This window comes from Engystomops pustulosus, chromosome 8 (genome assembly GCF_040894005.1).
Source record: "Engystomops pustulosus chromosome 8, aEngPut4.maternal, whole genome shotgun sequence".
In the NCBI taxonomy this organism is placed as follows: Eukaryota; Metazoa; Chordata; class Amphibia; order Anura; family Leptodactylidae; genus Engystomops; species Engystomops pustulosus.
Genome location: NC_092418.1, coordinates 87904254 through 87929524, shown reverse-complemented (window position 1 = coordinate 87929524; position 25271 = coordinate 87904254). Strand labels below are relative to the sequence as shown.

The following is a 25271-nucleotide window of genomic DNA, read 5'->3' as shown; positions in this document are numbered from 1 at the left end:
AAGTTTTAGAGACAGGTACTAAGGGGTTAAAGTAGACCTCAACTCCCAGGTTGTAACTGGTGAGAACATGAACAGCCCACAGGAACCTTTCCTACAAGGAGAAGGTGACACCTGTTGGTAGAAAGTATTGTACTTACAGAGATACCATAACTCAATCACTGTGTTTGTTTCCTTGCTACCCTCTTGTCTGTGTTCACACGGAGCATTTTTACAAAGATTTCAAAGGGTCTTTACGAGTGGACAAAGCAATGGAACTGCAGTGGATGGCCCTACAGTAGAAACAATGAGAAAGCCACCAAAACCACTCTTACTTACAGTGTCTATTACTGTTTTTTTGTTTATTTTTGAGCTATAGCTAAGTTAGCTTGTTGGGGACCACCAGCCATATAAATTGGTGGATGGTCGAAGTTCTTAAAGGGATCCTGTCATCTAGAACCTAGTCAATAAACCCCAATTAGAACCTTATACAAGCCTATGAAGGAGTCTAAATGGTCCTACTATGGATCTTCTGCGTGGCTGCATATGTTCTCGAATTTGGTAACATGGGATAGCTTTCAGAAAAATACTACATACGCCTATCTTAAGACTTTGGATCTGATGAGCGTTTATCGAAATATCCCCTTTATCAACGTCTTTGCACACATTTTCATTTTTTGGTGATTACAGCGCCATCTGTCACCAAAATTAAAAAAAAAAGACTGAGGTTGGGTGGTAATCCGAATCTGCAATAAAGAATTGGGTTTCCCATTTAAGATTTTAAAGTTGTCGACGCCCCACCACCAAATAGTGGTGGTAGAGGGCCAAGTTTGGCATCATTGGATACATGTTTGAAAAATATTTGATACAAATATTTTTAGTTTTTCGATCTAATCCCAGATCCCGTTTACTTTGTAGGATTGATGGTCCCTACAGCCTTCGTATTGCCTCTTCCTTTTGGACTCTAAAGCAGCCAGAATTGTGGGTTTGGGGATTGCATTAAAAAAGAGAGAATTTCATCCTACAAACCACATCAAGTATACGGCTCTGTGAAGCACAGAATCGTAGACTGGTCTTTAGCTCCCCATGCAGTGTATTCTTGGATTACGAGCAAAAATCGTTTTGGGATTGTGCGTGTATTCCAAATCCGGTCATATATGACAGCAAGATTTTCCATAGGAAATCACTGATGATTTGTTCTACAACCAAAGAATTGTCATATACTGTATAGTAAAGCATCAAGTCACTTTATTTGTTTTTCTTCAATATTGTGTTTTCCAAATATTTATAGAAAAGGAGACACAGTGCAGTACAGGGGGTGGAGGGCTCATACAATGCTCGTATAGCAAATTTTAAGCGTTATCCAAGTTACAATTCTTGTAAAATGTAAGCACCTCTTGGAGAATGATGTAATCACTGTGTTGTGCCTGACAGGCAGACATAATCAATAGCTGCACCATCCCCTAGCTCAGGTTGATTAGTCCTGTTTGGACAGTTCTAAAAGCTCTGGGTAACATGCAGGCTGAAGGCAATCCAGCTTTCCCAAGATCCTGAATGTTACAATTGTTTTTGAGCTAAACCACTCAGCTCAAGGACTAAACGAGATATGTTTCTGCATCAGTGCAGCTACAGCATTCTCAAGGTATGTTTGCTTCATAATGCATGAAATCAAATGTTAGATTTCCTTTAAGACATGTCAGTAAAATTTATTATGACAAATCATTGATCTATATCCTTACGTCTCTATTTCTTCTATATCCCTCTTCTCTTCTCTCTATCTACCTATCTAATCTTTGTGAGTGTATGCCAACACCCCCAGATGTTTCTGCCACACACTAACATCTAAATTTCTTTCTATCTATCTAGATTAACTATATCTTTGTCTTTGTATCGATAGAGCTACCTTTTACATCATCATCTATATAATCATACACATATATACCTTCTTCCCTTCTATTTATTGATACATGCACATATCTATCTATCCTCCCCTTGGCTTATACACAAGTCAATAAAAAAAATAAACTTACATCCAAACCTTCTGGTGGTCCCCGATGCTCAGCGCGGCTCCTCTTCTTTCTTCTCTCCACCGCGCCCATGCGCTTTGCCGGCCGGCGCACACTATGATGTCTGCTGTTGATGTCACAGTATGCGCCAGCCGGCAGAGTGCATGGCCGCGGCTCTGCCGGCTGTTACAGCAGAGAGAAGAAAGAAGAGGAGCTGCAGGACGGGAATATCGCAGAGCGGAGCAGAGCATCGGGACCGCCAGAAGGTGAGCATGTAAGGTTAGCATGGGCAAACTGGGGGCTGGCTACTAAAGGGGGCTGACTGTATACTTAAGGGGGCTGGCTGGCTGTATCCTAAAGGGGGCTGGCTGTATACTTAAGGGTCTGGCTGGCTGTATACTGCAGGGGGCTGGCTGTATACTTAAGGGGGCTGGTTGGCTGTATAGTAAAGGGAGCTGGATGGCTATATACTGAAGGGGGATGGCTGGCTGTATACTGCAGGGGGCTGGCTGTATACTAAAGGGTCTTGCTGTATACTTAAGGGGGCTGGTTGGCTGTATAGTAAAGGGGGCTGGCTGGCTGGCTATATACTACAGGGGGCTTGATGGCTATCTACTGGGAGGCTGTGACCAATGCATTTCGCACCCTCGGCTTATACTCGACTCAATAGGCTTTCTCAGTTTTTGGTGGTAAAATTAGGGGCCGCTGCTGATACTTGGGTCGGCTTATACTCGAGTATCTACCTAGATTAACTATATATGTCTCAATCTATCTAGAGATAGCTTGAGATAGGGGCTGCGTCACCAAAACGGCGCAACATGGAATAAAGACACCCTGATTCCACTTGATTCTGGAGTGCATCCATATATCAATTTTATTTTTAATCTACAAAAAATACATCTACAAAAAAACAAAAAAAAAAACAGCAGCACAGTCCAATGCAAATTAAAGGCAGGGTGCTATCATCAAACCTCTTCCCAGGTAGAAAGAAAAAAAAAGAACAAAAATGCAGCACTCCCAGTTGTGAAAAAAAGGAAGTGTTTTTATTAAACCTCACAAATACGATGTTCTACTGAGAATGGCTAAGGTTTAGCTGAAACGTGGCATTTGTGAGGCTGAAGAAAAACACTTCCTTTTTTCACAACTGGGAGTGCCGCCTTCTTATGTCTTTTATCTATACATCTAACTATCCGACTCCCGTTGACTTCATTTTTCCATTTAAAAAAAACAAAACGCGTGCATAACGGAAAACAGAACATTTACATTGAGGTCAATGGGATTTTTAACGGACACGTTAAACCTCTGTTCTTTACTTTTTTTTTAAAGATGGTAAAGAATAGAGGTTTTCCAAGGTTTTACTTTATCTCAGTTTCTGTAGCTTGTACAATCTCAAGCCTGATAAGATTGAAAAATGGACCTGTCAGGGTGATTTGGGACACTAAACCAACTACAGGTCCTTATGGACTGCTGGTTTAGTGTCCCAAATCACCCTGTTAGAGCTCTCTCTGTGACTGGAATCATTTGCCAGCCTTCCATATTTTGTTCCACGGATCATAAATATTTTGGACATACAGGTGACACATGGACTAAAGAAAACCAGGTCATGTACAGAGGACACATAGGGTGGCATCCTTCTGATAGCAGAACCTTGGTTCTGGCTGCTTTAGAACCCAAGATATTGGCGTCTGAGCGGACACACCCGTGCAGCCTCTGCGCATGACTCATCTCTGCCAAAAGATGACAGTTTTCTGCACATTACCATATGTCATATGGGTGTGAATCCTAAAAAGGCCATTTCACCCGCTACCTGAGAGGGTAATAGTTTACTGGGGTAAACTCTGGTGACAGGTTCCCTTTAAGTAGTTACAATTACAATGTATAGCACACGGCAGGTGACCTCCTCCCATGATCGCACATGACAGCGGCGGCAGACATTGTACATTCTGGAAGGTTCTGCCCGCCTGCACAGTTATTCCCGCCGCTCCCCGGCACACGCCCCGCCGCCGCCTCAACCAAGTGTCAAAACAAGCCGGCGGTCACGTGACGCGGCGCCCCGCCCCCTCACCCCAGCAGGTGAACCGGGAAGCTTGGACCAGTGAGAGGAGAAGACGGCGGCGTTCTGTGGTTGCCTAGTAACGGCCTTCGCGCTGCATGATGGGAAGGCACAGAGTGCCCACGCTGTGACCTCTCCCCCCGGCCCCCCTCCGCCGCACTACACGGAAGCATGGCGGCCGCCCAGGGAGCCCCGGCGTGTTCACAGCGCAGGCTGAGGATCATCTCCGGACACCTACAGGCCGGGCCCGCCGCGGCCCTCACCGCCAGCGAGTGCAAGGCCCCTGCAGCTCCCTCCATCCCTAAGAAGCGGTAGGTGTGCCGGGCAGGTGGGTGTGCGGGAGGGGGGCTGGGTGCGGTCCCTGTGGGGTCAGGGCTGGGAACCTGTAGCGCTGCCCCTGCACAGTGTGAATTGTACCCGACTCCATCACTGCCGCATCACAGGAGGGCACCTAGCTACCTGTCATGTACAGCAACTACAACTCCCAGCATCCCCTAGCTACCTGTCATGTACAGCAAGCACATGCACAACTACAACTCCCAGCATGCCCAAGCTACCTGTCATGTACAGCAACTACAACTCCCAGCATCCCCTAGCTACCTGTCATGTACAGCAACTACAACTCCCAACATCCCCTAGCTACCTGTCATGTACAGCAAGCACCTGCACAACTACAACTCCCAGCATGCCCTAGCTACCTGTCATGTACAGCAAGCACCTGCACAACTACAACTCCCAGCATGCCCAAGCTACCTATCATGTACAGCAAGCACCTGCACAACTACAACTCCCAGCATGCCCTAGCTACCTGTCATGTACAGCAAGCACCTGCACAACTACAACTCCTAGCATGCCCTAGCTACCTGTCATGTACAGCAAGCACCTGCACAACTACAACTCCCAGCATGCCCAAGCTACCTGTCATGTACAGCAAGCACCTGCACAACTACAACTCCCAGCATGCCCAAGCTACCTGTCATGTAGTTGTGCAGGTGCTTGCTGTACATGACAGGTAGCTAGGGCATGCTGGGAGTTGTAGTTGTGCAGGTGCTTGCTGTACATGACAGGTAGCTTGGGCATGCTGGGAGTTGTAGTTGTGCAGGTGCTTGCTGTACAACTCCCAGCATGCCCAAGCTACCTGTCATGTACAGCAAGCACCTGCACAACTACAACTCCCAGCATGCCCTAGCTACCTGTCATGTACAGCAAGCACCTGCACAACTACAACTCCCAGCATGCCCAAGCTACCTGTCATGTACAGCCAGCACCTGCACAACTAAAACTCACAGCATGCCCTGGCTACCTGTCATGTACAGCAAGCACCTGCACAACTACAACTCCCAGCATGCCCAAGCTACCTGTAATGTACAGCAAGCACCTGCACAACTACAACTCCCAGCATGCCACAGCTACCTGTCATGTACAGCCAGCACCTGCACAACTACAACTCACAACATGCCCTGGCTACCTGCCATGTACAGCAAGCACCTGCACAACTACAACTCCTAGCATGCTCTAGCTACCTGTCATGTACAGCAAGCACCTGCACAACTACAACTCCTAGCATGCTCTAGCTACCTGTTATGTACAGCAAGCACCTGCACTACTGCAGAACTACAACTCCCAGCATGCCCTAGCTACACCTGTGCTGCGTGACCGCACATCCCTCCAGGTGTCATGTACAGCAAGCATCTGCAGAACTATAACTTCCAGCATGCCCTAGCTATCCCTACTATGAAGACTCTGGAGTGGTCCCAATGCTTCTAATGCGTTTCCTCTGTGTAGCTGCTGTGGTCTAAAAACAACTTTTATTCCCAATCCCAATGTCGTCTTTCAGATAGCCAGTCAAGGAGACAGTCGAGTATTCAGTCTAGTCCAGCTACCCCCCCTCCTCATGGTCAATGTGGGTCTCTGCACTCCAGTCGGACACTCCTGTGGATTCTCAGTGTGCCAGTTAGTACAGCACTGGCTTGTGGATCCATGGCCCCGTTGCACAGGAGCACTGCGCATGCACCAGTGCATGTAGGAGCACTTCAGACTAGCACTGATGTGCAGACCACCGCTGAATCATGGATTGCAGTGCAGAGGGCTGGGGGTCCGAGCCAGAGCCATGAGGGGAGCTTGAACGGACCGAATCCTCTCTCACCTCTTTGACTGGATATCTGCAAGAAGACACAGGGAAGAAAAGTTGTATTTAGACCCTAGAAGTGAAGTAGATGAGCAGCATTGGAAGCATGGAGATGACCTTAGGTACTGTCCGGGGTTTAGTTTGTTGGTTGGAGCTGACAGGTTCCCTTTTCATGGAGGCCTCTGCTTCTATCTTCGTTCCTTTGAGTAGAATACAACACTGGAGGCATCATAGAAGTAGAATTATGGTGGGGGCTTCAGACCACCATGGTTATGGTACTGATGATTGATATTGAAACTAGCGCGGGGAGTAGACAACCATTAATAATTCTGTTACATTTTGCTATTTTCTAGTAACGTTGGTAACTAATATTCCTGCTCTCTAGTAAGGCCGGACCTGTTCTGTTACATGTTTACTCCTGGGTGTGACCAGTCAGGGGGATTCCTAGGACTGTCACCTTTTTGGTTATGTGTGTAGTGACTTCTCCATGTAAAGTTAGTAGAATGGTGGGGACGGCACGAGGAATGCGCTGCAGGGAATCTTTCTGCAGAACAATCAGAGTTTTACATGCAGAGGTGGAACAATCCGTGTATTATGTCCTTACTGTATGGCAGCCATTCTGTACCATCCTCACCAGTGTGACCCGGTGCCACCCTTGCCTGTATGAGGACCTCTTCACAGCAGGGAGATTTTACCACATGCTTTAGTTGCATTGTAAAAATACAAATATGCAGAACTTAACCTTTAACATTTAATATGCCTTTGCAATGGTTGTGTCATAGCCATGGAGCAGGATAGGGGATGGCAATGTGATTGGTGGGTGACTGACTACTGGGTTTCACCACTGATCACAAGAACTGGGGTCTCACTATCACTAATCGGGGGAGCGGCAGCTCAAGTATATGTCCTGCTGCTCCAATCAGTACTATGAGAGTAGTGGATATTGGCGAGCACACCGTTTGACTATCTTTGTCACTGTGCGCTGTTGTGCTGAGTCCGTGGAAATGGGACCGTGTAACAGTTGGAATCCTTTGATCAAAATGGATGAAAAACACATTCATGTGGATGGGTCCATTGAAATTTAATGTGTCAGTGTGTCTTTTATGTTAAAAATAATGGATAGACTAAAAACTTTCTTGCTGAATTTTGAGTAAAAACTAAAAATCTAACAAAAGAACATAATCCCATGCACTTGCTGTTACTTAAACCCGCTGTGTAGGCATGGTGCCAGTTATTATATCTGGACCTGTCAGGTTCTTGCTGCAGGTTTACCCGCGGCTTTCCTCCATTGTCACACAAAGGTGGAGGGAGCAAGACGCCCTCCCAGTAATCCCTGCAATTGCACTGCCACAAAAACCAGAACAACATGCTAAATTACCTGATCTGTCACTGTGGAGCCTGAGGGGGATCTTTGGGTTTTCCCGCCTCTTGTTGCTGTGATTTCCTATTATCTATACACAGGTTATTATCTCTCCAGTCACTTCTTATCACTCGCACTCTATCGGTAATTGCTGGCTGTAGATAGGCTGCCGTGCTTGTAAACTCTCATTGATGACTTGTTATTTGGCGTTCACCTGTGTGGCGATGGGTCAGTGTCCTCTCGGTCTGTTGTTGGGGACAGACCTCTTATGTGCACTGTATCATTTGACGAAAAAAAAAAAAAAAAGGAATTTACTAGTTGACAGTTTTTCGATTCTGGAAGGAAAGTCAAACTTTTTACAAACATGTGGCTTGTAAAATCGCTGACCCATATTTGTACTGTATTTTTTTTCTTGTAAGTGCTGAAAATCGGTGTTTGTTGATTTCTTTCTTTTCGCTTTTTACTATTTGCTAATTTTATTTTCCTACTTTCTACTATTTGTTAGAATTTATATGTTGCTGATAGGGTTATAGAGCAGCGGGTATCAACTTGTGAGGGGGGTTTGCTGGAATCTGATTGCTTGCCCAATGACACCAACGTCATCATTGGTTTATCTCAAGCCCAATAACGGAATTTAGGCTAACCAAGCCGTCCCCTACCCTATTAACCAGGACAATAAGAAGTTCATAATTATGTTCTTCTATGTTCTGGGAAAATTGGAACTATAGAGAAAGCAATTTAAAAGGCTTTATGCAAATAACCTGTGAGGAGCAACAGGGGTGGGATGAACATTTTAAAGGGGTTGTCCATGAGTAAGAAAAAATTGTGAGTTTGCCGGCGGGGGCGAAGTCTGTGTGGGGTGGGGGTGGGGGGTAATGGTCCAACACATCTTCACAGGCTGGGTAGCTGTTTCTCAGTTTAGCTTATGATGATGTAAAAGTCCTGTGAGAAGAGAACAAGACTCTGCAGCTGGACTCTACACTGGTCTTTTGAATGCATTTTTGTTTGTCTAACACTAAATCACCCATTATACAGGGGTTTCTCATCATTGGGACCTCCAGGGGGGTGCTCTTCCAAAAACATTTCCCCCACATCTTGTTTCGCTGACTATTTTACCAGTTACTCTTGTTGCACCTTGCGGCTCATCGGGTCTGTTACAGTAACTTCCTTGAGCAGGATATGATGTAAATGTAGATCCTAGCTGCAGTTTGCAATGAGGCTTCTCCACACGCTCCTCCATTAGTGATTCATATGTGTACACATATAAAGGGGATGTGTAGGAAACATCAATACGGGTTAAAAACAACCAAAACCTTAGTCTTTTTCTTGATCTTCCACTTTTGTCATAGATTCCCGGGTTTCCTCGCATCTCCACTTTCTTTCCCAGTCCCAACACACAGCTAATGCCTGGAAACGATCAAACATCCACACCCTGGCCGTAGTGGTGACCCGTCTCTGCCATTGGTTGGCTATGCCGGTGTTCCCAGACTATTTTTTGGCTGCTTATAGGGGAGCCAGAAGAGATCAGTAAGGACTGAGGAAGCATTGGAAGTGGCACCATATGGAGATTATAAATGAACCCTAAACTGTTATCTCACTGGACAACCTCCTATAGATGCAAATATAAGTGCAGCTACCAGGGCTGTATATGTGATGTGTGAGAAGATTGTTAGAAAGTCTAAAGATGTCCCACATCACTGATGTTGTTTTGCTGATACACTGGGAGAAAGTTAAGTATTGTCCTCACATCACCCTTTGGGCCTCTGTATACTTTGTATGTTATTAGCTGTTAAGATTGTTGAAAGGTCTTGACCACATAATGCCCCCCCCCCCCCCTCCTTCATCTGAACTTCTACCTCTAGAGGAAGTTGTTCATTCATTGTGTCAGAGGTTGTTACCTACAGGTACTTCATGATAACTTGTCAAAGTCTAACTTGGGGCTGTGGCATGGTAGGAAGCTAAGATTGTTTCTCTGCTGCTTGTTCCCCAAGGAAAATCTACTTTTAACTGTTAATGGGAGTTTCAGGTACAGAACTGGAGGTAAAAAAGATTGTGTAATTATTTTGGTTTTTGGCACGCCCCCTACCCACCCACATGTACTACACAACAGAATATTTGTGAGGTGTGGAACGAATCGTCTGCATTTTAATGATTTCTTATGGAAATACTTGCTTTGAAATACAAATGGTTTGGATTGCAAGCATGTTCCAGGAATGTAATCCATACCATGACCTCCATCCCTGGCCTATGCTGAACGTCCGGGAGGTCCCCAGTGATGTAACTGCCCATATAAGGACATGTACATACATCACTGAGGGAAAAACCTTCAAGTGATTGGCTGCTTTTAGGGGGAGGGGTGGAACAAACAGTAGGATACACCCCAGCCCTCAGTTGTAATTATACTTGTGGAATCTGAATGTAGCCTAATTCACTGGCCAAGCCTTGAGCTTCCACAAATCCTTCTGTAATAGTTTACTATCGGCTTCTGTCTTAATTACGGAGCGTAGTATCATTTGCAAATATTGACCCTCTGCTGTGTAAACTCCGTCAGAATGATGCCTCCGTTATCAGTGTGTTGTAGATCATTTATAAGATGAAATGTTTCTTTTAAATATTGAATTCATCTTAAAAGTTAAAGACGTCCAGTACCCCCCCCCCCCCCACATAAGATGCAGAGTTTTAACAGAACACTCCCCAGGGTTAGGGGAACTTGGGAGCCGCTCCTTAATCCAACCGCCCATGAGCGAGTTCCGTCCGAGAAGCTTGCGGGATTTCCTGAACGGACATGCTGAGTTCAGTTCAGCGTAGGAGCGCGGGGGGCTGTTACTTGTGGGCCTGCGCATGATAAATCTTCCCCGTGGAGTCCGTTTCCCAGACAGAACTCGCTCGTTGGAGTCCGGTTAAGTTCTTTTCAGCTAATTGCTGTGGTCCCATCACTTGTAGGACAGCACAGTGATCAGCCATTGCCTGCTGCGTTGCTTGCTCTTGTGATTTGCCTCCCAGAGTCTAGCTTTTAAAGGATATTCCACTGTAATCTGATGAAAGGAAAATCTGGCCTTCCCGCAGCATCCGAGGCGCTCAGCTAAGCTGCCAGGGATCTGTCTTGTCAACAAGCATGATGGCTTTTTCCAGTATGAAACAGCTGAATACTTCAGCCCTGGAGTATAATACTGGGTGTAAGTTTTGGATCGCTGCCAGATAAGCCGTGTAACGTATGGACAAAGTGACTCAACTTTTTAAAAATATTCTAAGTATAAATAACCACTAAAGGATGAATCGGCATTCGGAGACATCATACTCATTCTGCTGCATAGCAGACCCCACCTATGCCCCGACAGACCCCATATGTGTCCTTGTAGGCTGTGTATGTGGTCGGCCATTGGTCTGTTACTCGCTACGATGACCCCTATGGTAACGCCCAGTTGGCTATTTCTTTCTCATTTTCTCAGAGAAATGACACAACAAAGAGCTAGTACTGCCCTGAAATGTGATGGGAAATATAATTACTTTTTAACCCCTTGGTGCTCCACAACGCCAACATCGGACCTCACTTTTTAGGCGCTCTACCTATGTTGTACATTTTGGCCTCTGCGGTGAGAGATTTGGACCTAAAACTTTGAGTTATATACATTATATCCTTTGGGGCTGTTGGTGCACACCTTTTTCTCTTCTATTGTGAAGTTCCTGAGCTGCGCCTTTATTTGTCCAGTCAGATATCGCTATACGTCGCCTCCCTATCTCATGTGCAGACGTGGGTGGACAGGATTGTCCGTGAACAGGTTTACACTTTCCATACTGTAAGCATGAAGCATGCCCAGTAATAGCGCCAGCATACCGTATATACATGGAGATACATATAGCTTTCTGGTGTGACCTATAAGTTAATATTTATAGTAGATAACATGTTCCCTTGTTTGTTTGTAAAGTAATAAAAGTGTCCTCTGCTATAAGATAAGTACCTGACATGATCACCTTGGATAAGATCTGAAGAGTGGGAATTAATAAGCCAAAAGGTTATCATACAGTCACATGTTTTGCCGCTGCTCTACAAGAAGTAATGGATACAGTATATTTTACTTTCCCTTTCCTTCTCATACAGTTCTTAAAATGTAACCTTTTAAAAACATTTTTTTAACTATTTCGTGCTGTCTAGGGTACAAGAACCCGCAAACGTCTGATCACCTACAATTTTATTGCAGTATATTGTGAATATTCTAGTTCTCCATTACAGTCTGACTCCAGCAGGCTGTAATAGATCTTACACGCCACCAGCGGTCATGGCTACTGGTTGGAACTCTCTGGACATGGAAAGGGGGCGGGGGATAATCTACCTCCAATCAGAGCTCACATTCAATTTTATAAGATGTGGAAAAATTAAAGCTGAGCTCTGATTGCTTGCCATGAGCATCTAGAGGAGGTTTGATAAATGAGGCCCACTTCCGAAAATGACAAAAGTATTGACACCCCTTTAATGTATTAGATACTGTAGCCATTCATCTGCTTAGTGACTGTATCACTACATTTCCCCTGCTCCATTTAATGGGAATCTGTCCATACCTTTTGAGCATACAAAGCTGCAGAGCGTGTTATATAGCAGCCCTGGAGCACTGTGTAATCATATCTCTGTGCTTGTTATTAGTGACAAGTTGCAAGGGCTCTGGGTGGGTCTTGCAGCCTGAAGAGCGTTCTGCTCTCTGTATTGTGCTGCTCCACAGCCCTTCTACCAGTAGGAGCAGTATCAGTATTTTGGTTGGATACTTACAGCAGTCACTCAGAGCATAGGGGAGGGGCTGTGGAACAGTTCAAGTTTATTGCAAATAACAGAAAGCTCTTCAGGGTGAAAGATCAGCCCAAAACGTTTGTAGTAGCAGCAGGACAGTGAAAAGTGACATTTTAAACCAGGCTTGCAGCTCCTGTACACACATACGTATGACTACCCTGATCTCCAAGGCCTTTACCTAGCAGTTTATTATGGTCACAACCTATGACTGATTCCCTTTAAGTAATCAGTTCTATGAATTTGGACAGGCTACAGCACATGTACTCAGTAATATTGAGCAATTTCTTTTGAGGAAAATTGATGGTGTGTCACATGTTAAGTTTACTTCTACAGCTGCCTAGAAAAAGTCAATTTTGTGTAGAAGTAAATATGATGAGCCCAGTCTGTCTTATCTCCTGTCGGATCCTGTGGTTGCAGGTCTGACAGGCAGTAGAGAATATTTATGGTTAATCTCACCGTGAAGTACTTAGGCCCATGATGTTTGGCTTAGCGCCTGGAGCCTCGTTTTCCTGGTATGGACAATTCCAGTAAACAGGACAAGCCGAGCCTCGTACCGCTGTCCATCCTCTGGCCTGATGTGCAGACGCCTGTCAGGATGGAGGCTTTCCTGACTACTGACAGTGATGGGCAGAGCCAGCCCGACTTTTATGGCTTCAACCAGTTTACGAAGCAAGTGAGGATCTTAAAGTAACCGGCTGCTTATTGTTTCACTAAGTATTACTAAGACTCGGGCCTAATTATGGCCTTTTTATGGTATTTTAGATATTTGAAGTAATTATTTTACATGAGGGAAGTTTTTGACATTTGTGTTTAAAGGAAATGTTCTTTATGAGACAATAATAAGAGATGTTGTCCCCTGCAGTTGTAAAAGATCAACCTATGACAACTCTTAGAGGGGGGGCCATTTGTGGCTAATAATGCATATTGTTAGTGCAATGAAAAAAAAAAAAAATTACACACACAGGCGGTCCCCTACTTAAGAACACTTGACTTACATATGACCCCTAGTTACAAACGGACCTCTGGATATTGGTAATTTATTGTACTTTAGTCCTAGGCTACAATAAACAGATGTAACACTTATCACTGGTGTCTGTAATGAAGCTTTAGTCTTAATATTGATTCTTATGACAACCCAACATTTTTAAAATCCAATTGTCACAGAGACCAAAAAAGTTCTGGCTGGGATTACAATGATAAAATATACAGTTCCGACTTACATACAACTTAAGAACAAAACTACAGACCCTATCTTGTATGTAACCCGGGGACTGCCTGTATATATATATATTTACTTATACAGGCGGTCCCCTACTTAAGGACACCCGACTTACAGACAACCCATAGTTACAGACAGACCCCTCTGCGACCTCTGGTGAAGCTCTCTGGGTGCTTTAGTATAGTCCCAGACTCTAATGATCAGCTGTAAGGTGTCTGTAATGAAGCTTTATTCATAATCCTTGGTCCAATTACAGCAAAAATTTTGAAACTCCAATTGTCACTGGGGCAAAAAAAAAAAATTGTCTAGAACTTCAATTATAAAATATACAGTTTCGACTTACATACAAATTCAACTTAAGAACAAACCCCCAGTCCCTATCTTGTACGTAACCCGGGGACTGCCTGTATATACACTTTTTTTATCAATCCGTCGCCGTTTTCTAGATCTCTGCTTGCAGTCATTCTACAGGTTTGTTGTTTGCTTCCTGACAGCAAGCAGCGATCTTGAAAACTGTGAGGAATTGATGCTGAAAGTATATTGGAGAATTAAAAGACAACTTTCGTTTCTCAACCAAAATCTATTATTTACTGAAAATGGACAACCCCTTTTTTAAAGGGGTTGTGTGACATTACATAAAAACTTTACAGGAGGGCTGGGGGAAGGGCCTGTGAAAAACAAAAAATAACCTATACTTTGGGCGTCTCACGTCTCCCCATAACCTCCCTCTCGGCTCCCAATGTTTTGCCATCGTCCCCCGTTTGCTTACAGGGCACGGCACCACCACTCCTACAACACCACCCTGGCACACCCACCCTGTATTGGGTGCTTGTGGATAAACACCGGTTTATGGTCATGTGCAGGGCCGGCTCCAGGTTTTAGTGGGCCCCTGGGCGACAGAGCCTTAGTGGGCCGCCCTCACCCCCCTGCGGACACACTGACCCCCCTCACCCCCCTGCGGACACACTGACCCCCCTCACCCCCCTGCGGACACACTGACCCCCCTCACCCCCCTGCGGACACACTGACCCCCTCAACCCCCTGCGGACACACTGACCCCCTCAACCCCCTGCGGACACACTGACCCCCCTCACCCCCCTGCGGACACACTGACCCCCCTCACCCCCCTGCGGACACACTGACCCCCCTCACCCCCCTGCGGACACACTGACCCCCTCACCCCCCTGCGGACACACTGACCCCCTCACCCCCCTGCGGACACACTGACCCCCTCACCCCCCTGCGGACACACTGACCCCCTCACCCCCCTGCGGACACACTGACCCCCTCACCCCCCTGCGGACACACTGACCCCCTCACCCCCCTGCGGACACACTGACCCCCTCACCCCCCTGCGGACACACTGACCCCCTCAACCCCCTGCGGACACAATAACCCCCACCTCCAGACACACTGAACCCCCCCCCCTGCTGACACAATGACCCCCCCCCCCCTCTCCCTGATGACACACTGACCCCCTCCCTCCCCCCTCTCCCTGATGACACACTGACCCCCTCCCTCCCCCCTCTCCCTGATGACACACTGAGCCAACCAGCGCAGCATAGAGGCAGAAAAGTGATCGATCCAGATGCTGAGCAATTGTACCAGTGTCTTATAGCGACACTGGTACAATTGATCCGGGGCCCCGGCACTTGCCCGGGTTGGCCGGGTGCTGGCGCCGGGCCTGGTCATGTGTGTTATAATAATCCATGAATTCTACTGTACAGTCTTTAAAATTATTTAGGTGCTCTGGCAAGGGACCCAATCTTTTGCAGACTATAAAAAAGGATTAAATTCTTTCATAGCAAACAATACGTGATGTTTCTGCAACACAGACCTTCTTCAGGCAGTTTGCACAATGTATGAGTATCAGGCGTAAACCGCATGACCCGCAAAGAGTGACATCACATGACCAAGCAATCTTATTCTTATCCAAAAGAAGTAAACAATAAAGGACAGCAAGCAGAGATCCCGAAAACCGTGAGGAATTGATATAGAAAGTAAATTGGAAAACTGTATAACTTTTCATTACACAAACAATATCAATTATTTCCTGAAATTGGACAACCCAATTAAAGAGGGTTTTTAATAAGACACATGAGCACTCCCTGTTAAGATGAAGAATTGTTTGGATGTAGAAGAATGTCCCTGATTTCTGACCAATTCTGGCTGAATTCCTCATCCCTATTCTTACGATCTGAGAAGAATCGGTGGGTATAGGAATTTGCACAGATGCCCATATCCACTGGGACAGGATCTGTATGAATGATGTGTCTGAGGCATTTTATGGCTTGCACATGTCTCTCGGCCTTGTATGAAGCCCTATTGATTTGTGACGAGCGAGGGACCATTGATTCCAGGGATTTCCCCATGCGCCGTTCTCACAACATATATTACAGCACATGCAAAGATAAGGAACAAAAAAAAAAAATGCGGATACAAGCGTCGCGATTGTACCAACATATGTAATATATATGCGAGGGGCTCATAAATTACTGCACCTCATCCCTTTATCTTTACATTACTGACTCTACATCTATAGGATGATGGATCGAAAATCCTAAACCTTGACCCATAAACCCGTAAAGATTGTGTATGAATGTATACGACTACTAGTATATTAAACTCGTACATAATATGTTAAGGGTTTTGGGCTATTAAGCTTCGGTCCCCAAAGAGCCATTAGAACATCATAAAGGGTGACCCACTTCTGATAGGGGAGCGCTTTGTTTTAGGATCGCTCCTTCCATCAGCGCTGCTTTTTTTTTCTTTGCTAATTTGTTCTAGTTTCCTTTGACAACCACTTGGGGTTCCTGAAGCCATAACTAAGGAGATTAACCAGAAGGTTTTAAGGCGCTGTGGTAATCTTTTGAAATTGGTTATCCATGGCCTCCTGCCTTCTAAATTCAACTTTAAAAATTATGATAATGAGGCAGAAGGGCTCTTTGGGTGTTACCAGAGCCCCTGCAGCTGTACAGGCTGTTACACACAGTGGGGGGAGGGGTAGTGTTCTGGCTCATGCGCAGTGTTAGATACAGTATGGAGGTGCTCTGGTAACGCCCCCAGACCAGCAATTGCATAAGCATAATTATTGTGCAAGCAGTTGATTTTAGAAGCAATGTTTAGAAGTTGATTTTAGAAGCGACGGTGCCTGTTTCCCTGGCTTATCCTGCTTTATTTTGATGGTAGATTTCCTTTAAGCATTTTGAAAAGATGCTTAGAAGAGTCTCACTTTCTGTCTGAGATGAGTCAATTTTAGAGGATAAGGGGAAAGAGTCACTTAAGACGCCGCTATCTTTGTTCTAGAACCAGAGTTTTCTGTCTGAATTTGCACTGAAAAGATCATGCAAACTGCTTGTACATGTATTTATGAAGTGTTTGTGTCAGTATTGTGTCGCAGCTGCTCTGTGTCCGCCATGCCCCAAAATTCTGTCCCCAAAGGGGCGTACTCGACCGAATTGTGTCGCACGCTGTATGGTAAAGGTGCACATTTCCCAAGCAGTGCAGGGGGCGTCAGATTAGTGAAGACTGTGCGACCATATTTCATAATCTAGCGCACTCTGTACATTAGTGAGACAGACACTACTCTTGATAAATCTGGGCAATTGTCTATAACTGCCTGCATCTCTGTAGCTCACAGAACCACAAGCCTGATGCAATCTGACAAATGAGATTCTTATCTTTTAAATGCCAATAGTTCTAGTTACTATATAAAGCCTAAGAAAGGGCATCGGAATGGACTCTTCCCTTTTAGCCTTTGAAAATACCCAATTTCAGGCAAAAAAGTGACTCTTCTCTGTCTATTTACTCAATTTGGAGGAGATTATTAAAATGCAATGAATGCTGCAAAGGATATATTTTTATATTGAGGGCAGCATGGTGGCTCAGTGGTTAGCATTACAGCCTTGCACAGTGGGAACCTAGGTTCAAGTCCCAGGGTCATCATCTGCAAAGAGTTTGTATGTTCTCTCCGTGTTTGTGTGGGTTTCCTCCGGATTCTCCGGTTTCCTCCCACTCCAAAAACACACTGGTAGGTTGATTAGATTGTAAACCCCATTGGGGGACAGGAACTGATTTGGAAAGCTCTGTGCAGCGCTGCGTAATCTGCGTGCGCTATATAAATAAAGGAATTTTACCCTACCTGGTAGTTTAGTGATATAAAAGCTGGTGACTTTGGCCACTTTATTAGGTACACCTATCCAACTGCTCGTTAAAGGAAACCTACCACTTGAAGTGGCAGGTTTCAGAAGAAAACACCGAGCACCAGCTCAGGGTGAGCTGGTGCCGGAGCTTATTTTTGTTAGTGTTTTAAACCGCGGTATCGCGGTTTAAAACACTTTTTAAACTGTATAGCCGGCGCAGGGAGGTACGCGCTCGGCGCTTACCATGTGCGCGGCTCTCCTTCACTTCCTATGTAGCCGCGCGCATGGTAAGTGCCGAGCGCGTACCTCCCTACCGCGGTTTAAAACACTAACAAAAATAAGCACCGGCACCAGCTCAGCCTGTGCTGGTGCTCGGTGTTTTCTTCTGAAACCTGCCACTTCAAGTGGTAGGTTTCCTTTAACACTTAATTTCTAATCAGCCAATCACATGGCGGAAAGGTGATTTGAGTGCCTTTGAACGTGGCATGGTTGTTGGTGCCAGAAGGGCTGGTCTGAGTATTTCAGAAACTGCTGATCTACTGGGATTTTCACGCACAACCATCTCTAGGGTTTACAGAGAATGGTCCGAAAAAGAAAAAACATCCAGTGAGTGGCAGTTCTGTGGGCGGAAATGCCTTGTTGATGCCAGAGGTCAGAGGAGAATGGGCAGACTGGTTCGAGCTGATAGAAAGGCAACAGTGACTCAAATCGCCACCCGTTACAACCAAGGTAGACAGAAGAGCATCTCTGAACGCACAGTACGTCGAACTTTGAGGCTACAGCAGCAGAAGACCACACCGGGTGCCACTCCTTTCAGCTAAGAACAGGAAACTGAGGCTACAATTTGCACAAGCTCATCGAAATTGGACAGTAGAAGATTGGATAAACGTTGCTTGGTCTGATGAGTCTCGATTTCTGCTGCGACATTCGGATGGTAGGGTCAGAATTTGGCGTCAACAACATGAAAGCATGGATCCATCCTGTCTTGTATCAACGGTTCAGGCTGGTGGTGGTGGTGTCATGGTGTGGGGAATATTTTCTTGGCACTCTTTGGGCCCCTTGGTACCAATTGAGCATCACTGCAACGCCACAGCTTACCTGAGTATTGTTGCTGACCATGTCCATCCCTTTATGAGCACAATGTACCCAACATCTACTTTCAGCAGGATAATGCGCCATGTCATAAAGCTGGAATCATCTCAGACTGGTTTCTTGAACATGACAATGAGTTCACTGTACTCAAATGGCCTCCACAGTCACCAGATCTCAATCCAATAGAGCATCTTTGGGATGTGGTGGAACGGGAGATTCGCATCATGGATGTGCAGCCGACAAATCTGCGGCAATTGTGTGATGCCATCATGTCAATATGGACCAAAATCTCTGAGGAGCTTCCAGCACCTTGTTGAATCTATGCCACAAAGAATTGAGGCAGTTCTGAAGGCAAAAGGGGGTCCAGCCCGTTACTAGCATGGTGTACATAATAAAGTGGCCAGTGAGTGTATATGTATGTGTATATATGTATATGTGTGTGTGTATGTGTATATATATATAATTAATATTCGTGAACTATTAATCTATAGCCCAATAATCTTGTAGTAGGCAGACAAGTTTTTACACTGCGCCCAGACCTAATTTAAAGGGGATGTTTTGGGGATGTACGTCTCCTTTAAGTGAGCAGATCATTCACACTACTGACTGAGGCAGATACCATGCAGCCCAGGAAGTGACTGGTGGTCGCCCGCATTGAGTGATCCGTGAAGCCTTTGCGTCCTGCAGTGACATCTGCTGCCGGCTTCTGTGACTGCACAAGTCTCTCCACGTCTGCCTTCACAGGCGCTGCACGCGTCTACATCGCTCAAAATGGATGCTGATCAGTTAGCAGTAAAATATGGAGCTGTAAAAGCGAGCACGTCTCCGCATCATTGCCGCTCATGTGCTCAGCAGCTACAGGGAAATACAGTCCCCAGTGTTTCCACAACAGAAATTGTGCTTTCTTTTTTAAATTAAAAAAAGTATCTTTTTTGTACCATTTTGTTACTTTTTTTTTTTTTTTTTTTAAATACAGATTTAGCCATCTTGAACATTAACTTTAAGGCAAAAAAGCTCGAATTAGAACTTTCCCATTCACCTGCTTATATACCGGGAATCAAACATGGAGCAGGTTGCTCCATTCTCTGTGCTGTGGTCAGAACAGGTTACTGCAGATCAGATCTTATTCATATAAAGTAAATCTACCATCTATGGCACATACCTTTTTTGATTCCTGTTGGTATGTGGTTTCAGGCTCTTATCACAGCATTTTTGACCAAATAATTATGCTAATTATCTTAGAATTATGCTAATGAGGCTCCAGCGCTCCAATGACCATACAGGACGCTCTCAGAGTAGCCTAATTATTCACACCTCTAGCGTGAATGAGACTTCACTGCCCTCCCTTCCGTTTCCCCTCCTCGAGACGGGTGACGCTGCCGAGCTCTTGGAAACTGTTGCGCATGCGCACTAGTCATGCGTATCGCGCTGCGAGTGCTGTAAGATTGTCGCTGGCTCCTTTCATTGTGTCCCTACGTGCTCCCTACGTGTCAACATAGATTGGATGTTGTCGGGGAGAGCCTGCGTACCATATTTGTATGTAATCTACAGACTAACTAATAGATTTGCTCATCTCTAGTCACAAGTCTGGACAGGCGGTCGGGTATAAATGTAATGTCTATGGTCTGTCACAGCCTAACAGAGACTAGATGTATAGACATGGTGGTCCTCATGATGGTTCTCCGTGTTATACGTGGCATCGGATGGTAAATCTCGCCATGTGCGAGCTTTACTTTGAGCAGAGACTGCGCTGTGATGGGCGTTCTTCACACTTAAAATGTGCCCAGATGTTTTGCGGCTTGTTTTTTCTTTTGATGCTGAGACATAAAATCCACACCTGTCACACATCATCCTTCTGTTTCTCCAGTCTGTGGCAATCTTATATTTGTTATTTATGGGCTCCCTTTTTAAATCAACTTTTAAAATTATGCTAATGAGCTAGAAGTGCTCTTGGGGGCATCACCGGAGCCTCTCTGTGCTATAACTGCAGTGATAATGTCATCCCTCTACGCGAGATCACAGCCATCAGTGTTAGCTACAGCACGGAGGGGTTCTGGTAATGCCCCCAGAACCCTTTTGGCTCATTGGCATAATTTCTAAATAAGTTTAGAAGGAGGCCATGGGTAACAAATATAAGAAGATTACTACAGTCACTGTGCCTGGAATAATGAGTAAGTGCCCTTGGTTTATCATGATGGAAGCTGATGGGAGATTTCCTTTAAGGCTCTGTAGCACATTCTCAAAAATGTCTTTAATGTTCTTGCTGCTTGTAAATTTAAAGGGTTAATCCTAAGTTAAGAAGTTATCCACCGGATAGTGGATAACAAGGTGTGGGACTGCAGGGACGAGCGCAGGACCCCACAAAGTCATGAGAAAGGGGATCCCATTCTCACTAATTGATTGCTTACCCTCTCACTCCATACACTGACTATGTGACTGCCAGAGATGGATATAAGACAAAGGAGCAGCAGGGCGCATGCTTGTAGTGTCCCTTCTCCCATTAGTGACAAAGGTATCCCTGTTCTCAGATTGTGGGGGTCCTAGCAGTTGGGGGAGTAATAAGTTACTGTTTAACGCAGAACAGCAGGCCCGCGCCTGTGCGGTCACAGCTCCGAAACAGGCGCGGGCCTGCTGTCCTGCGCCTGCGCAGACAGCAGGATCGCCGGACGAGGGCGCGCAGCTGCAAGGAGCTGCGCGCCGAAGATTGTGGGTAGGAGGGGTAAAGTGGCTACTGGGGCGTGGAGTAGCCGCGCTGTGTAGCCACAGCTGCGGCTACTCCACGCCCCAGTAGCCGCATAACAAAATTAGCATAAACCTTTAATATAAGTTCACAAAACAGTGCGGGGACGTGAGGATTAGCCCTTAAAAGGGCTATCCTCACGTCCTATTGATCCACCTACCACCCAATCTACCTTTTATAGGTAGATTCGTGGTGGTAGGTCCCCTTTAAATTGTCGCATTGGCACTTTGCAAAAAATATGTGGAGTTTGGTTGTAGTTTGGGCACTCAGCGTCTAAAAGGTTTGCCATCACTGCCCAATCCTGTCTATTTTGGATCCTTCTAAACTTGGGATTACCCTTTTACTTCACGTTCCGTAAGTTTATTTAGTTTGGGGAGTGTTCTGGATTGTATTAGCTTTTTATTTAAAGGACATCTACCACCAGGATGAAGGACTGTATGCAAATGACATTGAAGGGCTCCAGGCTCCATTAACACCGATGGAGCTTGGAGCCCCTCAGGCTCATTTGCATACAGTCCTTCATCCTGGTGGTAGATGTCCCTTTAAGCTAATTTTCACTTAAATTTTTCTTTCATGCCTAAGGCTATGTTCACATCTACATTGCAGAGCTCTTATGACACTTCTGTCGTGAATAATGATGGACAACTCAACAGACTCTTGTATTGACTGCATTGGTGCTCATCCCGTCAACTTTGCAGCACTTCAGCCTCATCTATGTATTAGTGTTAGAAGAGTATTAGAGAGCTTTCCTTTTGAGATTAGAAAATGGCTGCTATGACTTCTCCTCTAACTCCTCCTGCGTATTGAAGTGTCTGCTACTGTCTACATACTCCCAACACAAGTTCAGGAGTTATGGTGTTCTTTTGGGCAGACCTGATTTGGTTTATACTGAGCTGTGCTCTTCCTATAGTACTGCCATAAAGGGAGCATAACACAATGGGGCACAATTACTTACCCGGTCCTGCGGGATCCTCGATCCGGAATGTCCGCCGGAATGCACAGCTGCCGCGATTCAAGAGGATCGTGCGCCCGATTTCCTGCTTGTGTCGCTTCCCCGATCAGGTCCGCCGGAGTTCACCATCTTCCTCCCGGTGCATGTAAGCGCATTGGATGCGACACAAATTTAAATGTTAAATCCCGCGCTTAGTTCCGAATCGGTTGGATCGTCCTGAAGGCCCGCCCCGATTTCTGTTGCATGAAAGACTGCTGTGCCAAAATCCGATCGTGTGCGGCACAATCCCCGGCGTGATCCCCGAAACTCCCTGACGAAAATGCGGCCAAAGGACCCTTGGTAAATAAGCTTCAATGAGTTCAGGCACCTATGTGAAACCTCTTTTGAGGTCAGCATGGTACGAACCTTATTTTGGGCAACTTCGACAATATGTTGGACTTTTACAAAGGACGGTAAACCATGGTATTACCCGGTGGTGAGGTACTGGTACTGTCTTTTTACCCTGATACTTGATTATCAACAAAACGGCGCTACCAAAATTGTCAATCCCGTCTCTTAGCGGCCACCTTCATCGTCCTTTATCTGCGCAGCCTCTTCCCTAGATGCAGATTTATCCAGCTCCGTAGCTATAAAATTATTCCTCCATAATTAGGCATTAGAATAAAAAAAAATGGTGTCCGCTCATAAAAACGTAAACATGAAAATTGTATTCTTTCTCTCTAAATGGGACATTAATATTTGAACATTTACCACTAAAAACCCCCTAATCTGTCCATAACAATTGAGTACACCCATTCACTAGGAAGGCGATGAATGATGGCCCGCGCTGCATTAACAATTTACAAGCTTATTGAGTTGACCTCTTAGGCACATAAATGTCCAATAAAACATAATATTAGTTTCTTCCAGTCTAAGAAAAAAAAATGACTTTTTTTTTAAATATTATTATTTTGCATCGTGATCATCGTTCTGGTTTATGGGCATTGAATGCCCTGTGTTTTTTTTTTTTTTTTTTTTGTTAGTGCTGGAAAAGGACAAAGGCATTATTGGCATATCAAGAATTGTGACTCCTTGGTCCCCCCCCCCCCACCCCCTCCCCATTTATTCCAGTCCGTCATATACTGTAGAAAGAAGGTTGGGGGGGGGGGGGGGACTTCACTGCAGAACTGTTCCAGAACATTAAACCTTATAAAAAAAAAAATCCTCCATCCCCAGCCACGCAGCAGTTTGAGAATGTTCAATCCATTCAGCGCCAGTTGTATTTAATATTTCTCAGATGAACTCAAGTTCAACCCGGCTCTATAATTTTCAGTTTATTTGCCTTCCGCGTTCACGTTCGATAAAACAGTCACTGCCAGTTCCAGCCGGTTCTTGCTAACTCTTTCGTCCCCGGTCAGGCCTGCAGCGTGTTGCAGAGCTTTGGGGGGGCTTCAGACGGTCCCGGAGCTTGAAGGGTGGGGAGCATCATCAGAGGGGAGGGGGCGTCTGTCTGTGTGAACTGATTTGCATGGGAGGTGAAATCGCACAGCACATACATTTGCCTTGTAATGAATTGTCTTGTATATTATGTGTTTATGGCCGGCTTTCCAGGCTGCATCTGTTTAGCGCGCCTGCCTGCATAAGCAAAGAGAGGCGGCCACCGGCATCTCCCGCGCCCCAGACAGTGCGCAGCCCCATTCTCCGTCTCAGATTTTTTTTCGCCTTTTCTAATTGCAAGTAATTTTTTTTTGTTTTTTTTCCTATACAATTCCTCTCCCACATCCCTCCCTACACCCACGATACTTGCAGTTTTTTCAGTAAAAGCCATCAGTGGTTTCATAGGATTGGGAAGTGTGAAGGAGGGATTTTAGGACTTGTTCACCTGGCAGTTTTGGCACCGATTTTTCCGCTGGAAAAAGTTGTTCCAAAATCCATCTTTCATTACCTGCACTTACAAATATCTAGGCACCAGGACTGTGGTAATCTTATATTTGTTTCCCACGGCCTCCTTCCTTTTATGCAAAAGAGCCAGAAGGGCTATGGGGAGTGGGTGTTACCGGAGACCCTCTCTGCTGTACCTTTACAGTGCCCTTCCCTCTCCCGCTGTGTGGGATTATGCCCTGAAATGCTTGGAGAGCAATGGTGGAGAGATGGACAGTATAACAGCCTGTGAATCTGCATCAATAAGAGGCTGTTCTGGCTCAGGACTTCTGTTGTTGGCTTGGGGGCTTCAGGCATAACAAGGGGCTCTGCGCTGATTACTGTATGGGGATGTCATTGGCCCTCAAACAAGTGACATGGGGTTGTTCTGTCCTGTTCTGACTTACATACAAAGTATTTTTTACATTTTGTGCTTCATGAGAACAAGGATTATCCATAAAACTTTATTACAGACACCTTACAACTGATCATTGTAGCCTGGGACTAAAGCATCAAGAGCATTTCACCGGAGGTCACAGAGGGAAGAGAGGTCCATGTATAAATAGTGGTCCTCTATAAGTCGGGTGTCCTTAAAGGGAACTTGTCACCATATTTAAAAAAATCCTTTAGCCGCCTCACATTGGCAAACTGTACACCATGCATATATGTGATCTGATCACATGAAAGCAAAACCTGCCTCCATGGATTTCTACTCCTCTCCTTGCAGGCTGCTGTGATTTCATGTGCGATATTTTAATGGTGTACGGTTTGCTAATGTTGGGAGGCTAAAGAACCTAAGATGGTGTCACCCTGGTCACATGACATTACTGCTGCATACAGAGAAAGTATGGGGAGGAGCTGTTGGTTTGAGCCAGAGGTGACCACGCCCCCTTTGACTCACTGTAGATATCCCCTGATACAAGG

General features: G+C 45.5%; 1 protein-coding gene across 1 annotated transcript in view; it reads left to right on the top strand.

The window, feature by feature from the left end:
- The first annotated feature begins 4042 nt into the window (after nt 1–4042).
- The window catches only part of AGPS (alkylglycerone phosphate synthase), a 139119-nt gene continuing 117890 nt past the window's right edge, over nt 4043–25271 (top strand). The window contains exon 1 of the mRNA XM_072121633.1: nt 4043–4346. Coding sequence (XP_071977734.1) covers nt 4207–4346 — 140 coding nt within the window. The 5' untranslated portion in view covers nt 4043–4206. The remainder of the gene's footprint in view (nt 4347–25271) is intronic.